The 20,097-nt window shown below is 36.3% G+C and overlaps 1 protein-coding gene across 1 annotated transcript in view; it reads left to right on the top strand.

Annotated features, from left to right (window-relative positions):
* Nucleotides 1–20,097, top strand: part of LOC136247733 (uncharacterized) — a 38,640-nt gene that overhangs the window by 1,737 nt on the left and 16,806 nt on the right. The window contains exons 5-20 of the mRNA XM_066039560.1: nucleotides 110–1,312; nucleotides 7,233–7,544; nucleotides 7,736–7,878; nucleotides 9,973–10,111; nucleotides 10,426–10,592; nucleotides 10,650–10,773; nucleotides 11,697–11,969; nucleotides 12,959–13,224; nucleotides 13,565–13,814; nucleotides 14,764–14,867; nucleotides 14,921–15,031; nucleotides 15,085–15,163; nucleotides 15,511–15,621; nucleotides 15,702–15,999; nucleotides 18,768–18,825; nucleotides 19,497–19,568. Coding sequence (XP_065895632.1) covers nucleotides 110–1,312; nucleotides 7,233–7,544; nucleotides 7,736–7,878; nucleotides 9,973–10,111; nucleotides 10,426–10,592; nucleotides 10,650–10,773; nucleotides 11,697–11,969; nucleotides 12,959–13,224; nucleotides 13,565–13,814; nucleotides 14,764–14,867; nucleotides 14,921–15,031; nucleotides 15,085–15,163; nucleotides 15,511–15,621; nucleotides 15,702–15,999; nucleotides 18,768–18,825; nucleotides 19,497–19,568 — 3,710 coding nt within the window. The remainder of the gene's footprint in view (nucleotides 1–109; nucleotides 1,313–7,232; nucleotides 7,545–7,735; nucleotides 7,879–9,972; nucleotides 10,112–10,425; nucleotides 10,593–10,649; nucleotides 10,774–11,696; nucleotides 11,970–12,958; nucleotides 13,225–13,564; nucleotides 13,815–14,763; nucleotides 14,868–14,920; nucleotides 15,032–15,084; nucleotides 15,164–15,510; nucleotides 15,622–15,701; nucleotides 16,000–18,767; nucleotides 18,826–19,496; nucleotides 19,569–20,097) is intronic.

Below are 20,097 nucleotides of genomic sequence, written 5' to 3'. Positions count from 1 at the left end.
ATTAACTCTTTCACATGTAATTGTGTCGATGGTTTTACTGGAGAGAATTGTACAATTAATATAGATGATTGTAATCCTAATCCTTGTATGAATGATGGAACTTGTACAGATGGAGTTAACTCTTTCATGTGTAATTGTGTCGATGGTTTTACTGGAGAGAATTGTACAATTAACATAGATGACTGTAATCCTAATCCTTGTTTGAATAATGGAACTTGTACAGATGGAGTTAACTCTTTCATGTGTAATTGTGTCGATAGTTTTACTGGAGAGAATTGTACAATTAACATAGATGACTGTAATCCTAATCCTTGTTTGAATAATGGAACTTGTACAGATGGAGTTAACTCTTTCACATGCAACTGTGTTGATGGTTTTACTGGAGAGAATTGTACAATTAACATAGATGACTGTAATCCTAATCCTTGTTTGAATAATGGAACTTGTACAGATGGAGTTAACTCTTTCATGTGTAATTGTGTCGATGGTTTTACTGGAGAGAATTGTACAATTAACATAGATGACTGTAATCCTAATCCTTGTTTGAATAATGGAACTTGTACAGATGGAGTTAACTCTTTCATGTGTAATTGTGCCGATAGTTTTACTGGAGAGAATTGTACAATTAACATAGATGACTGTAATCCTAATCCTTGTTTGAATAATGGAACTTGTACAGATGGAGTTATCTCTTTCATGTGTAATTGTGTCGATAGTTTTACTGGAGAGAATTGTACAATTAACATAGATGACTGTAATCCTAATCCTTGTTTGAATAATGGAACTTGTACAGATGGAGTTAACTCTTTCACATGCAACTGTGTTGATGGTTTTACTGGAGAGAATTGTACAATTAACATAGATGACTGTAATCCTAATCCTTGTTTGAATAATGGAACTTGTACAGATGGAGTTAACTCTTTCATGTGTAATTGTGTCGATGGTTTTACTGGAGAGAATTGTACAATTAACATAGATGACTGTAATCCTAATCCTTGTTTGAATAATGGAACTTGTACAGATGGAGTTAACTCTTTCATGTGTAATTGTGTCGATAGTTTTACTGGAGAGAATTGTACAATTAACATAGATGACTGTAATCCTAATCCTTGTTTGAATAATGGAACTTGTACAGATGGAGTTAACTCTTTCACATGCAACTGTGTTGATGGTTTTACTGGAGAGAATTGCATAACTAACATAGATGACTGTAATCCTAATCCTTGTATGAATAATGGAACTTGTGCAGATGAAATTAATTCTTTTAGTTGTACATGCTCTGATATATTTACTGGCTTAATATGTGAATCAGGTAAGCGCACTTGGTTTTTCAGTAGTATATCAATGCATGATATTTGCAGTGATTTGATGTCATAATTGATGAAATAATCATGTTATTGTGGAACCTTCAGAGTCTTTGACACACAGTATTCAAGCTGAATGGTTTCTGTGGTGTGTTACTCATTGAATCAGGAAATAATAAGATGTAGTACAAATACCATGACGATGCAAAACATGCTCCAACAAGGAAAACAGATCAAAAATTTTTAAATTGGATACAAATGTGACTGTCTCTGGGAAAACTGGTTGTATCGCCCTTTTAAAAGTATCGAGAAACGTCGGTTTTAAATATTCAGAGTGTTGTAGCTGGCCAATAGTGGTAGCTACATATACCAAATTTCACACGTTTCACAACAATTTTTTTACCTTCCTGATCATCCACTGAAGAAGTAGTCAACAGCTAATTTTCCCACCATTTTAGATAGTTTTTAAACCGAGGTTGTCTGTATCAGGCGAGCTCCGGAATGGTGGGAGGCGGGGGCCCTGGAAGGTGGGCAAGATGCATGGTGTTCAAAAATTGAAAACGAAACATGTTGGGATGAATTAGGCCAAGTTATGGGCCATTCAGACCTCAGAACTGGCTAAAATGAAAGGAAGTTTACAGCACAGGTCATTGTCCAACGCCACGGTGCTGTACAACCACGCACAGCCCTCTCCTGGTTGGCCAGGGTTCCATCAAGATCCCAGACGGCTCACCACTGTGCTTTTAAAAAGCAGCCAGCATAAGCAGACCACTTTACTGTGGTCGACTGTGGCAGTGAAACTTGATAGTGCATTCATTAAGCTTTGTGTTTGTGAGAAAAAATCAAACTTCCTGTCTTGGGCAATAAGAGCAGTTTTCGTAGATCCAGTTACAAATAGGCTTTTTTTGTAGCATTATATACTGCATGCCTCACCTTCACCCTTTTTTGAATTTGTAATGCTTACTATCATAGGGAAACACTATCTCACCCAACACCTCCCTGTACAAAGTCCCTACACTAACATGACAATTTTGTTTTGTGATGTCAGAAAATGTCATTGCGGATATCGTCCATATACCTAAGAGGGATATAATTATTTTGATATACTATAGTACCACTGTTTTGTGTTAATGCATTCCTGAGCACCGGTAGCAGTGCTAGGTGTGAGCGTAATATAATTATACAGTACAGTATATTAGGGATCATGAAGATTTAGGTTTTCCTAGCCAGAAAATTCATCCCAAAACCAGCTTCACAACTCCATCATGGCACTTGGCAGTATTGGTTAGGTATAACTAATGACCAAAAGTGCCTTCGGTACCATCCTAAAGGCTCCAATAAATTGTTATGAAATTAAAAAAGAAGTTGTTCAATAGAATTTTTTACTGACTAACTGCCTGCCTGCCTGATGCCTTCAGGCAAGCGTAACTCGATAACAGCTAAGGCTAAGGGCTTGATTTTTTCACTATTTGACGTCACTTCGTCCCGAGACGTGCTTCTCGGCATACCACAGTACTTACAATGCACGCATCATGGACTTACCTTTGTCCTCCTTTGTGTCCCATTTCTTTTTGCTGACAGCTCAAGGTGTCGATTCGCGGTAGCACGATGCATGGCTTCCCTACCGTATGTTTGTAAATGGGAATCGTCCGTTTTTTCTGTACAAAGACGATTGTAACACTGTTCTTCATTTGTAATGCTGTGTAACGGGATGAAAATAGCTAAAAACGAAGCATAATGGCAGCTGCATTTTGAGGCAGTAATTGATAGTTGGGGCACTCGGATCATCGCATTTTCATGGTGACTGGATTGTGAGGCACTTCTTCTACCGTTTTTCATCTGTAGCACTTTGTAACGGGCTGAACATAGCTGAAAGCGAAGCGCAATGGCCACTGCGATTTCAAAGGAAGTATTTGATTTTTGGGGCACGCGCTGTTCAGATAAAACATTTGTTCTGGCACCATTCTTTCTTTTGATGCGGTATGCGTGGGTTCACCAGTCATAGTTGTGGTATTGTAGACTTTGAACTCTATAGAGACAATAATCTGTAAGTATGTAGACTAATGTTCATGAATAAAATTAGCTATTTGTGACCCGGTCTGCGAAAAGGGCTCTTATAGCCTTTCCAATTATCCATGTTTGGCTAATCATAACTCCTAATCTACTAAAGCTATCATCATGTAATTACACCCACAGCTACTGCCAGGTTAGGGTTGTTGAGTGACCAAATTGTAGGCTTGTACCATATTCACCAGTCAAGTTATGGGTTATCATATATATGCAATTGGAAAGGCTATAAGAGCCCTTTTCGCAGACCGGGTCACATTTTTAGTTTCTTGTACTTGATACTTATTTTAGTAACTTTTAATTTCCTTTGTAGTTCTAGAACATTCTCTTAGTGTGACTATATAAATGTGTGCTGTTTGTAATACTTTCAGAGTGTGAATTAAAGTGAATTAGCTATAATTTTATTGATGTGAACTTAGCTTTAGTAAATTAGCTACTACTAAGATATCATAATAGTAATGTTGCAAAAAAAGTTAACAAACAAGTTAAAGGTTCGATTAGGGATCATAGAAAAAAAGTAGGGAAACAAGGGAAGTCGCCTACACCTGCAGATATACTAGTGAACATTTAATCCCTAATTCAGTCTTGGTCTTGGGATATAGACTGAATTAGGGATTAAATGTTTGCTAGTATATCTGCAGGTGTAGACGACCACCCTTGTCTCCCTATTTTCTTTTTCTATGATCCCTAATCAAACTTAAAATTCCTAATTTTTCCTTTAACTTCTATATATCACATTTGTGGATAAGATCAAAAGTACCGTGGGCAAACTGCGGCATATAAGTGATACACCACGCTTTGTGGCTATGCTTACCATGATATGGTACATTCTGTGAAATCCTTATTTACGCAGTAAACAAGTAATAGTTGTATCATGTGCCCGAGTGATTTGCCTGATATGTACACCCAAGCTCGAGGGCCGTTAGGCCCGAGAGCGTGGGTGTACATATCAGGCAAATCACGAGGGCACGTGATACAACTGATATGTACCATGTAGGCTAATAGCCTACTGTGGTGGGCGACTAATCACCCAAGCCAATACGAGGAAACCCGCTGGATTTATTATATAGAGAGTCTTGTAAAATTCGATTATGGGTCAGCAGCAAGTAACGTTGCAGTTACGTTTGTTACCATAAACGGGGAAAATCCTATGAATATCACGGAAACACTCAATTTGCGATTTAACAAGTGTTTCAAAGTTGCTACATCGTTTAACCACTGTTTACAATGTTTTCTAAACATCCAGAGGGGTAAGCTTTGCTGTAGAGTGGTTACCTCGTGATATACGAAAAGTGGGCGTGGTACGTAATCAAACACGCGGACACGCGATTGTAAATTAACCATGACACTAGTTCTCACCTTAAACTTCCGTTTGTCAACTCATAGGGTGGTAAGGGTGTCGAATCGCCTTCGTATGAGTGCTGTAGAATGCAAAATCGGGTTCATGGTTTTCATCACGTGAGTAATAATAAACTCCCACAATCGAATACTGCCAGGATTCTTATAAAAACAAACAACGTTACCTCATCAGATATATCGAGGCCATGGTACATTTAAGTGTATCATGGCCAGCCATGGTTTATTTTAAATGTACCATAGCCAGCCATGGTTTAACTTAAATGTACCATGGCCAGCCAGGGTTTATAAGATATGTAACCTGGAATTTGGCTTTGAAGTTAGGTGGTTTCATGGTACATGTCTCTAATAACAAGTTCCTAAATCAACCAAAAATTATTCACCTGAACACTGAGCATTTTCGATGAACTCTTGTCTCATTCACTAAGTTTTGAATAAATAGGCGTGGCACTGCTAAAGAGTCTAAAACATTAAGGATTTCTACTGATTTTGATCTTCAGCAGGTGCTGTTCACTACATATTGCTATCTATAATCGTTTCATCTACTGGGGTGTAAAATATAACAGTTATTATCCAACAACTGAATGTGTTACTGTATAATACTCTCAATAGCAGCTTGACGTATTATATTGAAATACGTCAAGTGATTAGCCAATAGAATTAGTATTACACTTGTTTGTCAAGGTCCCTTGACAACAATCTATAATACTAATTTGATTGGCTAAAATAGTGTGGTGTGTTTATATTAGAAGTAAATGTCTAACTTGACAACTACTGTTACCATAGTGATAGATGCCCCAAGGTATAACACAATGTGGTTGCTTAGCAACGGTTGCTAGGTAACCATTGCAAAGGTAAAATACATTTTGAGACCATAGTAACGGTTGCGAGACCACAGTAACAGTTGTTAGGAAACAGTTGCTAAGCGTGATTGGTCTTTTGCAATGGTTATTTTTCAATTTCTGTTACCTAGTAACAGTTGCTATGGTTGTCGGATTAATTTGCAATAGGATGTATGGCCATAGTATTCGGGATTAATAGTTGGGCACTCATGTGTATATTTTTGTCATATCTCTTGTAACTGAGTTATAACTATAAATATATGTGACCTGGTCTGTGAAAAGAGGTCTTATAGCCTTTCAATTGCATGTACTTGGCTACCTGTAACTTGACTTGTGAATGTGGTATCACCATGAAATGTGATCCCCTTATACCCATAACACAGCACCATGCATGGCATGGTGTAATATGAAGGTGATAGGTTGAAAACATGAGAAGTTATGATTAGTCAGACTTGACAATTTGGAAGGGCTATAAGACCCCTTTTCGCAGACTGGGTCACATATATTCCTCCCTTCTAGCATTCCAGCATTTCATTTTTTGTAACTAGAATGGGTCTTATACAGTAGCTTCCAAGTTAGACTAATCATAACTCTTTATAAATTTGCTTGATCACCATGAAATTACAACAAGAAGTATTGAGGTTAATTTTAAGGTGATACCTTACTCGCAAGTCAAATTATGGCTAACCAAGTACATGGAATTGGAAAGGCTATGACCCCTTTCATGGATCTTGTCACATTTTTAGTCCTGAGACAATTCTACTTTTAAAATAGCCTATTATACCTTTGAGCAGTGCTAAAAAATTCAGCCTATTATGTTCAAAATTATGTTCCCAAAATCAAGATTATGCTATTAAAGTAAATGACTGCTATATTAGAATATCTTGATTTTTTTTCAGCGAAGTGTAAATAATCAGCCAAGAAACAATGAAAATAATAACATTGCACATTTTCTTGATATTAAATGCAGTATTAAGGCATAGTGTGTTCATGATTTACTGTATTTTGGTGCGCATCTTGTGCATTTAGTTTAAAATCTCGGAAATCATCCTATTATTCTGGCATAATGCTTGATGCTTTTGCTAGCCTATTATGCTCGAAATTATCCCAGCATAATTGGTGCAAGCCTACTGAAATTTTTACCCTATTATGTTCATTATTTTGTACTATATTTGACCTATAATTTATCAATATAGCACATAGTACATGTATAAGTCTATAACTTTTTGTGTTTATCATGTTTTGCATTGACTGTTCTATTAGAGTAAATGCAATTGGTGAAAGCCCTATTAATATATCTTAATCTCCAGTGATGTTTCTTTGAAAATTGCACAGAATCTCACATGTCTTGGCCATGCCATTGTGTTACTTTAGTGTTTTTAGCATTTGCTTTTGATTTTCTCTCAGATTTTGCTTGAGGTTTGTCCTCATTGTGTTCCTTGCTATTGCCTTCATTCTCCAAAATCAAAGCATCCCTAGTGTCACAAAAAATTGTTCTACTAACTAATGACAATTTTTTTGTGCTGCTGAATGATTTACTTTGAAACTTTTGATAGTAGCTAATGATAAATTTAATTTTATGATATCCAGTGTTACAGTACGTGTACATGGTTTACTTTTTATTACACATAATTGCATACTAACTATATAATACATCTTGTAGGAATGGCAGAGCCAACTCAACCAATGTTGAATGATATCATAACTACCCCATACTCAGTGAACATATCATGGCTGGTTAGAAATGTTGTATTTGATCAAGAGAACTACACAATACAGTATGGCACTGATGAGACACTGCTGGATACCAGTCAAGTGGTGGAGGGGAATAGTGACACACTTACTACCGATGAAGTTTTTTATATAAATGTCACTGGTCTTGCACCATACACCATGTACTACTACAGGATAGTGGCTTATAACTCAGTAGGGAGTTCTCAAACTACTGTGATGAATTTTACTACTGATGAAATAGGTATGTGAAAGTTGACAGGATTAATTTTCAACATTGTGCATAAAAACATTTTGTCCTATTTCACACATACAGTACCAAATATATAGATTCTTCAATATGTGGTCTCCAGTATTTCGAATAATAGAAACACTTTGCCATATAGTTAAAGTCATTATACCAGTGTGTTTTATGCAATATTATTATATGCACAGCTCCCAGTGCAGCTCCTATTGGCTTCACACCAACTTCCATAACATCCGAAAGCGTTGTGTTTCAGTGGTCTCCTCTCATTGATCATGAAGCTAATGGCATTGTTAGGTACTATGTTATCACCTGCGATGGATCAAATGTGGTGGTAAGCTATAAAACTAGTTATAGTAACTATTGGGTATATAGTGGTGAAATATATATGTATATACCACACCTGTGGTTGAGATCAAAAGCGCCGTGCTGTGGTACATCAGGGGCAGATCCAGGGGGGGGGGGCTTTGGGGGCTGAACCCCCCCCTTCATATTTAGGCTTTACTTGATCAATATGCTGAGCATTATAATGAAATTTTGTATTATATGATCACTAATAATACAAATACTCATAAAACCACCTTATAAACATCTTTCCAAGGTATTATCAGTGGATTTATGCTAAAGTTTATGCAATAAGGACCCAGATCAGCATTGGAGGTGTACAAGATCGAGATGCTCTAATAGAGCAGTCACTTAACTACTTTAATAGAACATTCACTGGAAACATGTACCTGGTTCTGTTATAGAATTTTTCTAAATTTGCCTGCACCTATACTTACAATGAAGCGAATTGGTCTGTTTAAAAGGCTTGTTCATCTACTTGTGTAGTTATTATGTATGGTAATAATAATTCAGGTACACAACTTCCATTGAAAATGCTCTCAGATTCAATCTTGTATTGTTCAAATTTCAAAATTTTCCACTTTCAACATTATTATTCTAACATGCACCTATTTAGTGTTGTGCAATTGTGAGAGGGGTGCATCATGTACTTGGTTGTCTGTACCTACTCTAACTTTTCCATTAGCAAAATGCTTTAGAGAGCTATACCTATAATCTAAAGGCAGTATATAAAATATCTACAGGCCTATGAATCTTATGTGGAAATGTCTCCAAATTGCAGTATTTTAATATCTATTTTTCAAACTTTTCCTGGGGGGGCATGCCCCCAGACCCCCCTAGTTCCAGCATGCTTTGCACACCTCTACCCAAGAGATTAGTACCTTGAGTTAGTCCCCCCCCTTTATAAATCCTAGATCCACCCCTGTACATAACTGATATGCCACGGCAAACTGTGGTATATAACTGATATACCACGCTTTTTGGCTACACTTACCATATATGGTGTAACTTCACACATTCCGCGAAATCCTTATCTAAACGGTAAACAAGTCTCTAATAACAAGTGCCTAAATCAACCAACAATTATTCACCTCAGGAACTGGAATAAGTTTCAATGAACTCTTGTCTCCTTCGTAGATAACTCACTAATCGCGACTATGTGGGCATGGCACCGTTAAAAGTGCAAAATGTCTGATCCATCAAGAATTTCTATTGATTCCCATCTTCAGGAGATGCTGTTTCACTATAACTTACTATCTATAATCGTTTTCATCTACTGGGGTGTAGAATATAACAGTTATAACACAATTACTTGGGATATGACTAAATATACGCAGTCTCACTCGAGCACTGCACGCTCTCATGAATCGTGCGTATATTTTAGTCATATCCCTCGTAAGCGTGTTATAACTATAAAACATGTCCACCCATCACTGATTATCTGGTTATGCCACTTATCAAATAGTATGCATTGTCAGGATGCTTCAGTAGTTGTGATATATGATATATGTGTATAATACCATATAACGCATAATATTATTAAATTCCTTGGCATATACAGGACAAACTAATAACTATGTGCATTGCTAGCCTACGTAATAGTTAGACTTCAGACCAAAGGGGTCTAAGTAATTTAGTAACCTGATGGCCCTGTGTCATGGAGCCTGAGAGAATTGAAGGCACTACTACAGGGCCTGAGGGTTACTAAATTACTTAGACCCCTGTGGTCTGAAGTCTAAGTTATTTAGACCCTTTATGTAGTTGTAGTACCTTAACACTGTTGACTGATGCTTGTAACAGAGAAATGTAGCATTCATTAGTAGACACAAGCCATCACTCCACCCGTAACAACAGTTAATGTTTAAAATTAATTTTCAGGTTGTGATGCATTGCCAACGCTACCAGTGCAGGTGCGTGTAATAAACATGAAAGGGGTCTAAGTAACTTAGACACCTCTAAAATCTACCAAATCCACAACAAAAAGGGTATAACCCTGTATATCTCCCATATGTGTATATGTGGTACGTTTATTGTGGTAATGGTTCTGTGTAGTTAAATGCATTAATTCTGTGTATAACAATAGGTCAATATTACTGGTGATCAAACAACAGGAACAGTTACTGGTCTAACACCATTCACCAATTACTCCTGTACAATACATGCTGTCACCATCGGTGATGGACCAATGAGTGATCCTACTATAATGAGAACTTCTGAAGGAGGTGTGGAAACAATAATTTTATTATATTGTACATTATTATTACCAGGAGCATAAAGCCTGAGGCATGTGATCACAAAGTATTCATAATTATGACAATCTCAACAGTTATAATCTCTCTAGCATATTGTTTTCCTCTAACTCTCAGAATTTTAGATCAATTTTGTAATCACTACATTATTGTTTTATGTTGCAGATGTTGCATTCAAGTGTACATAATGATTACCTGATATGTGACTAGCTGTGATTTGTGTTCATATTCCCTGTTTTAACAGGTCCAGTCACTGTACAGTAACATGTTAATTATTTTGACTTTAGTTCCCAGTCCACCGGTTATCAACACTGTCTCTGATAACATTACTAGTACTGTACGTGTGACCTGGAATAGACCAACTGAACTCAATGGAGTGCTAGTCTCTTATACTGTCAGCTATGACATTAATGGTGGTGTTATGACAGTAACTGTTGTCTATAATGGGGAAGAGGTGGGGATGTGTACTATTCATGTGTAACTTATTGTAATCTACTGTACATTATAACAGACACAATCTTATAATATTACTGGACTAAGTGCCAATCAGAGAGTTGTTGTCACCATCTTTGCTACTACTGGAGGTGGTACAAGTGGCCCCAGTAATTCAGTTGCTGGTAGATCTAGAGCAGCAGGTTTGTATGTACACCTACTGTATGGCTTTGGATTCTCTAAATTGTTTCTCATATGCATAAAGTGTTTTTGCACACATCCTCAAAATTATGGGCTGTCCAGTTATCGTATCGTGGTCCCCAGAGGTTTGGATAAATGGGACTCCAATGTATTCAATGCTTTAAACTTAGAAAGAATGAATTTTCAACTAATCTAAAGACCAGAATAGACTAATCTGTAAAAGGTTCTGATTAACCACAAGTTCAAAAAGCTGGATTGTAGATAACTGAAGTTCCATTGTATCTTATCCGTATACAGGCCATCAAAATGTGAAACTGTATGCCAGCATGATAAGAAAACAACAGGCTGGAGTACTATACCAGCAAAATGAGGTAGATATTACAAACTATGGAGCTTATTTTGATGAAAATAGATCGATACTCTATCAGTGGAAACTGCTAAGTGCAATAGAGCAATCAAATGCATTGTACATATCTTCTTAGGTCGATACTCTAATAGAACAGTCACTTTGTAGTAAAATACTCTAATACAGCAATCACCAATTTTAATGTTCCATGATACCCTGTAATTGTAAGAAATGTTGCTAACCTAGGAGCATCATAATGTGAACACTGAAGAGCACAATAGGTGAAATTTTGGGAATTTCATGAAGACACTGTTGGCAAAATTTTGAGCATATTTGACTCAGGCCTAATAATGTAGATCAAGTCCTAAATTATAAAACCTCTGTGTACTGTACCATATAATGTATTGGAGATCATGGAGGTTTGCACTTACTCACAAAAAGCCAGAAACCAGTCTCACAGTACCTTCATGGCACCTTGGATAGGCATATACATGCCCAAAAGTGCTTTCAGTACAACTTGAAATGCTTCCAACTAGTTAGTTTTATGTTTGTGTGTATATTGTGTAAACATTATTGTAGAGTTAACTGTTACAAGAACATTCAGATCAGTCACTATACTGGAAGGAGAGTCAGTGACTCTGTCATGTTCACCATCCATAATGGACCTCACTTTAACTTGGTTTCATAATGGAGGAAACATTGCCTCAGGAGATATTACATTTTCTCCACCAGTTCTCAACCAGAACTTGATAATAGAAAATGCTCTACCTACCTACAATGGAGTGTACACATGTATAGCCACAGCTGATGGACTAACAGCAGAACAAAATATCACTGTAACAGTTGTACCAGGTAATATGCTGCTTTGTTATACTGTTAAGGTCACACACACACGCACGCACACGCACACGCACACGCACACGCACATGCACACACACACACACACATACATACAGTATGTGAATAGTGCTATAATTGTATACAAATATTTTGTGTGAACAATTTAATAGAATAAAGAGGTACGCAGGCATTTGCTCCTTTGTTACCCATTACTCTTTCAGTTCATAATTTAACATTTCCTTCAATAATCTGTTCTATTGGACTGTTCATAGTTTTCTGGCGGCTGTATTGAAATACCCAATAAAACGATGACCATTTTGTTAAGGTACAGTAATATAACATGAGATTCTAAAAGGGTCATTGCTGCACTGCTGTAACAGTACTGTAGTTTTAGCATTTTCATGTACAGTATTTTGCATGGTCTTTAAGCCAACAATCCCTTATTAATTAATATTTGGGGCTGACCTGCTTTAAAAAATTCTATATACAGTCCTTCATACTACAGTCATACAACACTTGTGCTCAGGTCTAGAATTGCTACTGCTATAATAATAGTAAATGTGACTGTGCCTGTGAAAATAGAGCATGGTGGCACAAACTACACCCTGTCACATAACATGTCATAATCTCAATACTGAGATAAACTATTTTCATTCTATAACTTGTATTGTAAATCCAACTAAATGTTTAATAAGTGATGAAAAGCTCATGGCTACAGATTCACGGAATACAACGTTATGACACATCAAAGTTTCAAAAAGTAGGCAATTCTTATATGCCCACATGCCCCGTTTTCGCAGTCCCAGTCACAAATTGAGACTGACTAAAATTAATGTTTTTCAGAGTAATTTGAAAGTGCAGTTGTGACTTCTAAAATTCAAGTAGAAAAAATACTGGAATTATTCTCAGTGCTCTTGGCTATTAAATATTATGCCCCAAATTACACCTAGTTTATTGGCACAGCTTTACTAAAGCACATTTTATTCCACGTTCTATTGCAGTGTGTAAAAATGATTTCTCGGAAGGTTTATTCTGGCCTAACAGCAGACAGGGTTCACTAGTCACTCAATCATGCTCACAACTTCATCCCAGTTTTCGCTCTGGTGTTAATGTTGGTCGACAGTGCAGGAGTAATGGAAGCTGGTCACTAGTTGATCTAAGAAACTGCACCACATTTATTGGGTCCAAACCAGTTGTTGCAGTATTTTTTACTGTAGCTAACAGCAATATCACTGATATGATGACTTCAGGGAATACTTTTAATAATGTGAGTGACTAGTACTTCGTTTAAAATATTCTCAATTATTGTCATAGCCAGACATTTATTGACTGTTCTATTAGGAGGTTGAATTATTAATAAATGTGTAATGAAATTATTGCAATAACTACCAAAAGTGGCTTTGGTGAAACTGTTGTAAAATAAAATTACTGTACCATTTATATCATACAACATTAATAAATTACTTTATTTAGACATATTATACATTTTTAACATGTTATCATAATAGGATTAACAGTGACGTGGCTTTACTTACGTACATGTAGTAGAAATCCATAGTACATCAGTAAATAATTGCAACGTATTAATATTATCATTTGTTATGTAGATCTTAGGAGTACTGCACGGTGATCTCAGTTTAGATATTGACAATGTTGTGGACAGAACGTGGAGTTATAACTCCAGCTCAGGATTGCTGTTTATGAGTTTTTTATTGTCTTTCAACCTGAAAACTCAACCACCTCCTAATAAAGATACTTTGACAGATATCCAAAGTGCATTCAGTGAAGTAAATTTTTTACCTGCTAGTTTTAACCTAACAAACCAAGGATTTCAAGTATTGGAATTCCAATCAAGCTGTAAGTAACAATGCATAGTTGTAACATAATATTTTTTGATAGAGAGAAAATGGTTGTAAAGATGTTATAACAGTGTGCACTGCAAAGCACCTATGTGGGGGTCTGGGGGAATGCTCCCACATAATAATTTTGAAATTTTAGCTCTCTGAGATCAATTCTGAGGATAATTTTATGAAGTGATTGTGGTATTAGAATGACTGACTGTTCTATTAGAGTATCTTGATCTTTTTTCAAAGTGAAAAACAAATAATGCCTTCTTAGTCCCCCTGGGTTGCAACACCTATGTAGTGATATGTATGTTATTGTTACGTATATTATAATTATTATTAAAAGCAAGAGGTCATTGTAAACCCCAAGAAATAACACAATGCACCCTTACAGTAATTGAAGGATACGAAACTTTGTATTATGTGAATTTCATTTTAATTTTGGCTAGCAGATGGACTGTAAGGACTTGTATCTTTTATATGTAGGGTCACACTTACAATAATCATCATAAAATTGTTGTGTCACAAACTACAGTATGTATTGAGTCTGGGAAAAACATGGCGTTTCTGTTGTGTGTAATGCAATGCCACAAAGGTATTTTACAATGCATTGAAGTGTTTATGCTATTAGAACAATCAAGGATCTCTATACATGGAGTAATCATTGTTTGATTTCTTTTATCAAGCACTGAAAATATGGCAATGCTGCTCAGATCAGTGGCCACTCAATGCCAAAAAAACCAAATTTTCATATTATCATTGCAACCTGCATTTAAGTCAAGGGCATAGGAATAAAGGCTATGCAGTATTTATTCTCAAAAGTGCCATGATTTTCTTGTAGGCCTATGAAACATAATAAGAAGAACAAAGCGGAATATTTGAAATTTTAAGTTGCATTAAGCCAAGTAAATGTTTATATTTAAACCCAGAATATACATTATGATTTATTCGTCCCTACATAGTAAGTTGTTCATGTACTGTTGATGTCAACAATGATAAGAGAAGCTTGACAGTTTGTAGTGGACCTAGTATTGCTCCATGTTTGTGTGATTCTAAGAATTGCAAGGTAAGTTACAACCATATCAAGTTACTGTCTTCATTAGTCACTCTATTGTTCAGTGTAATAGTCCAACATTTGTTGGTGATGGACGTATTTGTGGACTAGACACAGATTATGATGGGTTTCCTGATGTTGGTCTGAGTTGTGATGAACAACCTTTTTGTCAAGAAGTTTGTAATCACTATTAAATTTTAGTGTGTTGATTAACATTTTAATATATTAGGATGTTTGTCCTGAAGTGTTTAGCATTGACAGTAATGGCACACAAAGTGATGTATTTTGTAAAAAGATTGTTGATGCAGGTACTGTATGTACATATTATGGTATGTATGTCTGAGTATGCAACAATAATTGAAACAACAGCAAGATGCTTTATGTACGTACTGTGTACATTTGCATACAATATGTACTTAAAAATAAGGGTTTTGTTACTGAGCTAAGCACTACTATATCACAGTATGGTGATGAGCATTTTAAAATTAATGTTTTGCTGCTTGAGTAATGGTTCCATTGTTATCGTGAACATTTAATCCCTAGATCAGTTGCAGTAATTGTAATGTTGTCTTTGCTTATTAATCTAAACTAATTACAATGATAATGTGCAGATTTTTTTTAATTTGATAACTACATACTTCATACTGTACTACAGAATTCATTGGATGTCAATTTGAGCAAGATAGAACATGGAACGTAATATGGCCAGTAACTGGTGTTGGTGAAAAAGCCATTCAAAAATGTCCTGGAGGCAGTGAAGTAGTAGGTATAGACTGAAACATTACAATAGCGCATTGCTAACATATATACTGTATATATATATACACATTTCCACTGTTCATGTAGGTCTAGCAAGCAGAAGATGCATTAGTGATGATCAGTGGGCATCCCCTAATGTATCACAATGTCAAACAATAGAACAACTCAGTCTTATGATGAGAGCTGAAGAACTAAATGATCTTGTCAATAGCACATTTTCTGCTGAAAACAGAGACTCGACTGTGATATTTATGCCTGAAATATTAGTGCAGATTGCAAGTGAACTAAATGTGATAACAATCACTTCAGAATCACGACCATTACTATCAAATGATATTTCTTCTTCGGCCATTATTTTGGACACCATTTTGAATATTGCTATTATGTAAGTTAACTTTCTCATTTAGTATGAGGTTATTTTATGTACCGATACACAATCATTGTCCAGTTGCACAACCACCTAGACAACTGTTTGGCTTTGTTGGCTATCCTGCAGTAGCTAAAGCTACTATAGTACACATAACGTATATATATATAGCAATGGTAACTTGAAATTTCACCTTCAAAAATTAGTGGGTGCATTGAATAGAATTATCAAGCTGGAGTATAGTAACCTTGTGAATAATGTAGCTATAGACCTAGTGACAGAGATGGCCATGCAAAGACTGTGAGCTATCAGTAGCTACATAAAGCTACAACTACAACTATATTCTGCATGCAACTGAACTGCATGAATGTTGTTGTTTCTATATCCAAGCAGTACTTATAGCTCTTCCAAAGGTACTTGCTGTTTGTAATATGCTGCAGAATCAGATTATAGCTTACTGTTTCTTGCAGCATGTCACAGCTGTTTGTGATTTGCTGATGATTGTAACTTGCTGCTTCTGTGGTGCTTACAACTAATTGCATCCAAGATTACTTTTTATAGCTTGCACGGTTCTATTTCTTAATAGCTTTTGCTACTGCTTGGATGCAGGATAGATGTCTGACTGCTGCTGAAATGCTGCTACAACTTGCAACTTACAGTACCTAATGCCTGATCATTGCTGCAGAAGCTGTATATAGCTTGTTGCTGCTTGTGATTTAACAGCAGCTTAAAGCTTGTTGCTTCTGCTAATGCTTACAACTAACTGCTGCCATGGCTGCTGTGGCTGTAAATGTTAGTACTTTTGACAGCTTGTATGCTTTGCAACTTGTTTTCGCTACTACTTGCAAACTGGCTGCTGCTGCTGCTACTCATTCTGCAGCAAGCAGCAGCAGAATGCTGCAAACTGTAGCAACATGCTGCAAGCAGTAGCAATCAGTAGTGATAGTAAAAGCATACTACACATGAAAGCTGTTAATATTCATAGCTACAGCAGCCATGGCAGCAGTTAATTGCAAGCACCAACAGTAGCAGCAAAGTGCACACAGCATCAGTTCAAACAGCAGAGTTTCAAGTAGCAGGTGGCTTACAGCCAATTGCAAGGAATAGCAGTAAGCAGCAGCAAACTGCAAACAATTCCATCAAGCTACTAGCCACAGCAGCAGCAGCAGCAGCAGTAGTAACTGCAGCAGCAGCAGTAGCAGTAGTTACAACAACAACAGAAGCAGCAGCATCAGCCAACCAACGTAGCAATAAGCTGAACCATAAGCAGTAGTAAAGACAGACTGTACGAATAGCAAGCTGTAAGAAGCATTAATAGTCATAGCCACAGCAGCAGTACATAGGCAGAAGCAATCATACACTAGCAGCAAACCATACAAGTGCCAGCAACTAGCTGCAAACACAAACAGCAGCAGCAGAAGCAGCAATCTACGTAAGCAAGCAAGCAATAGTAGTAACAGCATATTAAGGGGAAAGAATACAACTAGCAAAATGTAGAAACTAGTACAGTGGAACCTCCCTTATCTGATCCTCTATTATCTGGGCACCTCCACTGTCTGGATATCCCAAATTAGTCAGTAGTTTAGTGACCATAGTGAAGTTTGGTTTAAACGAAAGCACAAGGAGGGAGTGTAAAGGTTGCTGTTTATTAGTTTTGGTGGCTTGTTTATTTCACTAATCATAACTACTACTCAATTGCTATGTGATAATGTATTTTTACAGCCAAGGGGAGTGACCATAAATGCTTTGTAGTAACTTCCATTCTGCCACTAATTATAAACTGCAAAGCTAACTGATAGCAACAATAACATTACAAGTAACATGCAATTCTTAGTTATGGACATTTCTGAGATACAGACGGTAATATGTACCAAACTTCCCAGATAAGAGAGGTTCACTGTAGTAAAAATGTAACAATAATCCTCAGCAACAACAGCAATAAGAAGCAGCGGATTGAAAGACTGTATATGTAATGAACAGCAATCTGTCATTTAGGGACCCGCCGATTATGCTGGTGTAATAATGAGCATAATTGGTGCCTGAAAGCATTGAGCATAATGCTAGCATAATAGGCAGAATACTTGTGCCATACTATAAATTCTTGGTTATCAAAATACATATCAAAGAAAAAGATCAATATACTCTAATAAAACATCAAATAGAATAACTGGATAGTTGACTGTTCTATTAGAGCATATCAATCTTTCTGTGACGTACATTTTGACAAGCAAAGATTTACAGTCTGTGGTCAGCCACTTACTAATTTTCTTAAAGTGCAAATTTATTAGGCAAACATGGGAACTGAGGTATAAATATCGAGAAAAATTTGAACATTGCAGAATGGCATAATAGGTAAAAATGAACATAATTGGTGGGTCCCTACTGTCATTTTACTAATCATCAAAAGCAAAATCTAAAGTAAAACTATAGCAAGTATATAGCAGCAATAACAACAGCAGAGAGCAGTAAGCAAGTTACACAAAGACATGATCCCTCTTGGCCAGCATACATGCTTTCTAAACTGTGTAACTTATAGCTACCGTATGTACTGCATTTATATACGTAGCTACTGTAACAGTGTGTATCAGTCACTGACTTCCCCTACTTGTGTGATTACATTATTGAGCAAGTGAGCTGAGGTTTTGCATCAGTTTATCCAGTTATACAAAGGGATGTCTGGTCACTAACAGGTGTCCACATACACAACTGGGCATAGTAATTCATGCATAACATAATTCTATCTATGTGTATCTACTTGAGTGCTATTACATTTGAACTTCTTACAGGGTGAATGAAACACCCATGGATGAAGATGGTCAACCTATATCTATGCAAATAGCTAAGGTAAAGATATAGCTGAGGTAAAGTCTGTTACTACTCAAAGAAAGAGCTCAACAGTTCAAAATGGCTAACAAGGTTTCCACACTCATATTTAGATACCTGATCAGTGTGGGTGAGGATTACTCACAGTTATCTGTGAGTAACTATGCTCACATTGTTATGAAGTCCTCTAAATAGACACCCTGGATATGTGCATGCATTACTACAAGTATTATTTTGCCATTAAGACTTAATTGTTTCTCTAAAATCTCACCAAAATTCCAACAAGCAAATTATTACCATGTCAGTAAAACTTGAAACCTTTTTAAATTGAGTGCAGTGACTTTATATTTGTAACTGGTAAGAGTAGACTTAATACAAACATGCTCTCTGACATCTCATTCAGCCAGGACCCATTCAAATGGATTAAGCAGAGATGCTATATTTGGCATAAGAAGTAGGCATTAGGAAAGCATTTCACTATTCTACTACTATAATTATAGAATGTTTCAATCTGGTATCAATCCAGGCTAACCTCTAAATGCACCACATGCCAAAATCCTCATGAGTGTATCCAGCTCTTCCATAGTTTGCTTACTCACTATAAATATGCATAGCTGCTTGATAGACTGTGCTGTACAAAATGGTCTTGTTCATTATTATATCTCAATGTGTGTATGTGTGTATTGTGTTAGAATGTTGTTGGCACACTGGATAACTTACTGGATGAGAGGAATGATGTGTCATTTCAAGACATGACTGATGAGGTTTGTATTTCTGTGTGTATATAAAATCCACACAGCCAAGGTGTGAAAAGAATGTGGCTTTCAATAGCTTCAATAAAAGTGAAATCAAAGGTACCGTATATAGCGGCTGCAATTATAATAAATTTTTATCGATGGAAACATTTATATCATGGCAACTTTGATTTTACTTAATGCTGCACTCTTTTTCACAGTAAATTTCACTTCTTTTTGTACTTTACAATGTTCCATGTTTCTTCATAAGTGATATAGCACTTATTTTGTGCACACACTGTTTAATTTACAATGCTTTACAAAATACTTTTTTGCTAATTTAAAACCAATCAAAATTATTTTAATTACCTTTTAAGTTGTTTGGCATGTTTACTCTACTGATTTACTTTAAAATTAACTCAGCAAGTACTGCAGAATTTCAAAGGCTTAAAACATTACTGTATGCATATAGTTGCATCCTAGTGACAACAGTTTTATTCGGCTCAACCTGCTGGTAAGTATTGTATGTGCATACTGTAAATGTACATTTTATGCATAA

This window comes from Dysidea avara, chromosome 2 (genome assembly GCF_963678975.1).
Source record: "Dysidea avara chromosome 2, odDysAvar1.4, whole genome shotgun sequence".
Taxonomy (NCBI): Eukaryota; Metazoa; Porifera; class Demospongiae; order Dictyoceratida; family Dysideidae; genus Dysidea; species Dysidea avara.
The sequence above is the reverse complement of the archived record's forward strand: the minus strand, read 5'-3'. Positions and strand labels throughout refer to the sequence as shown.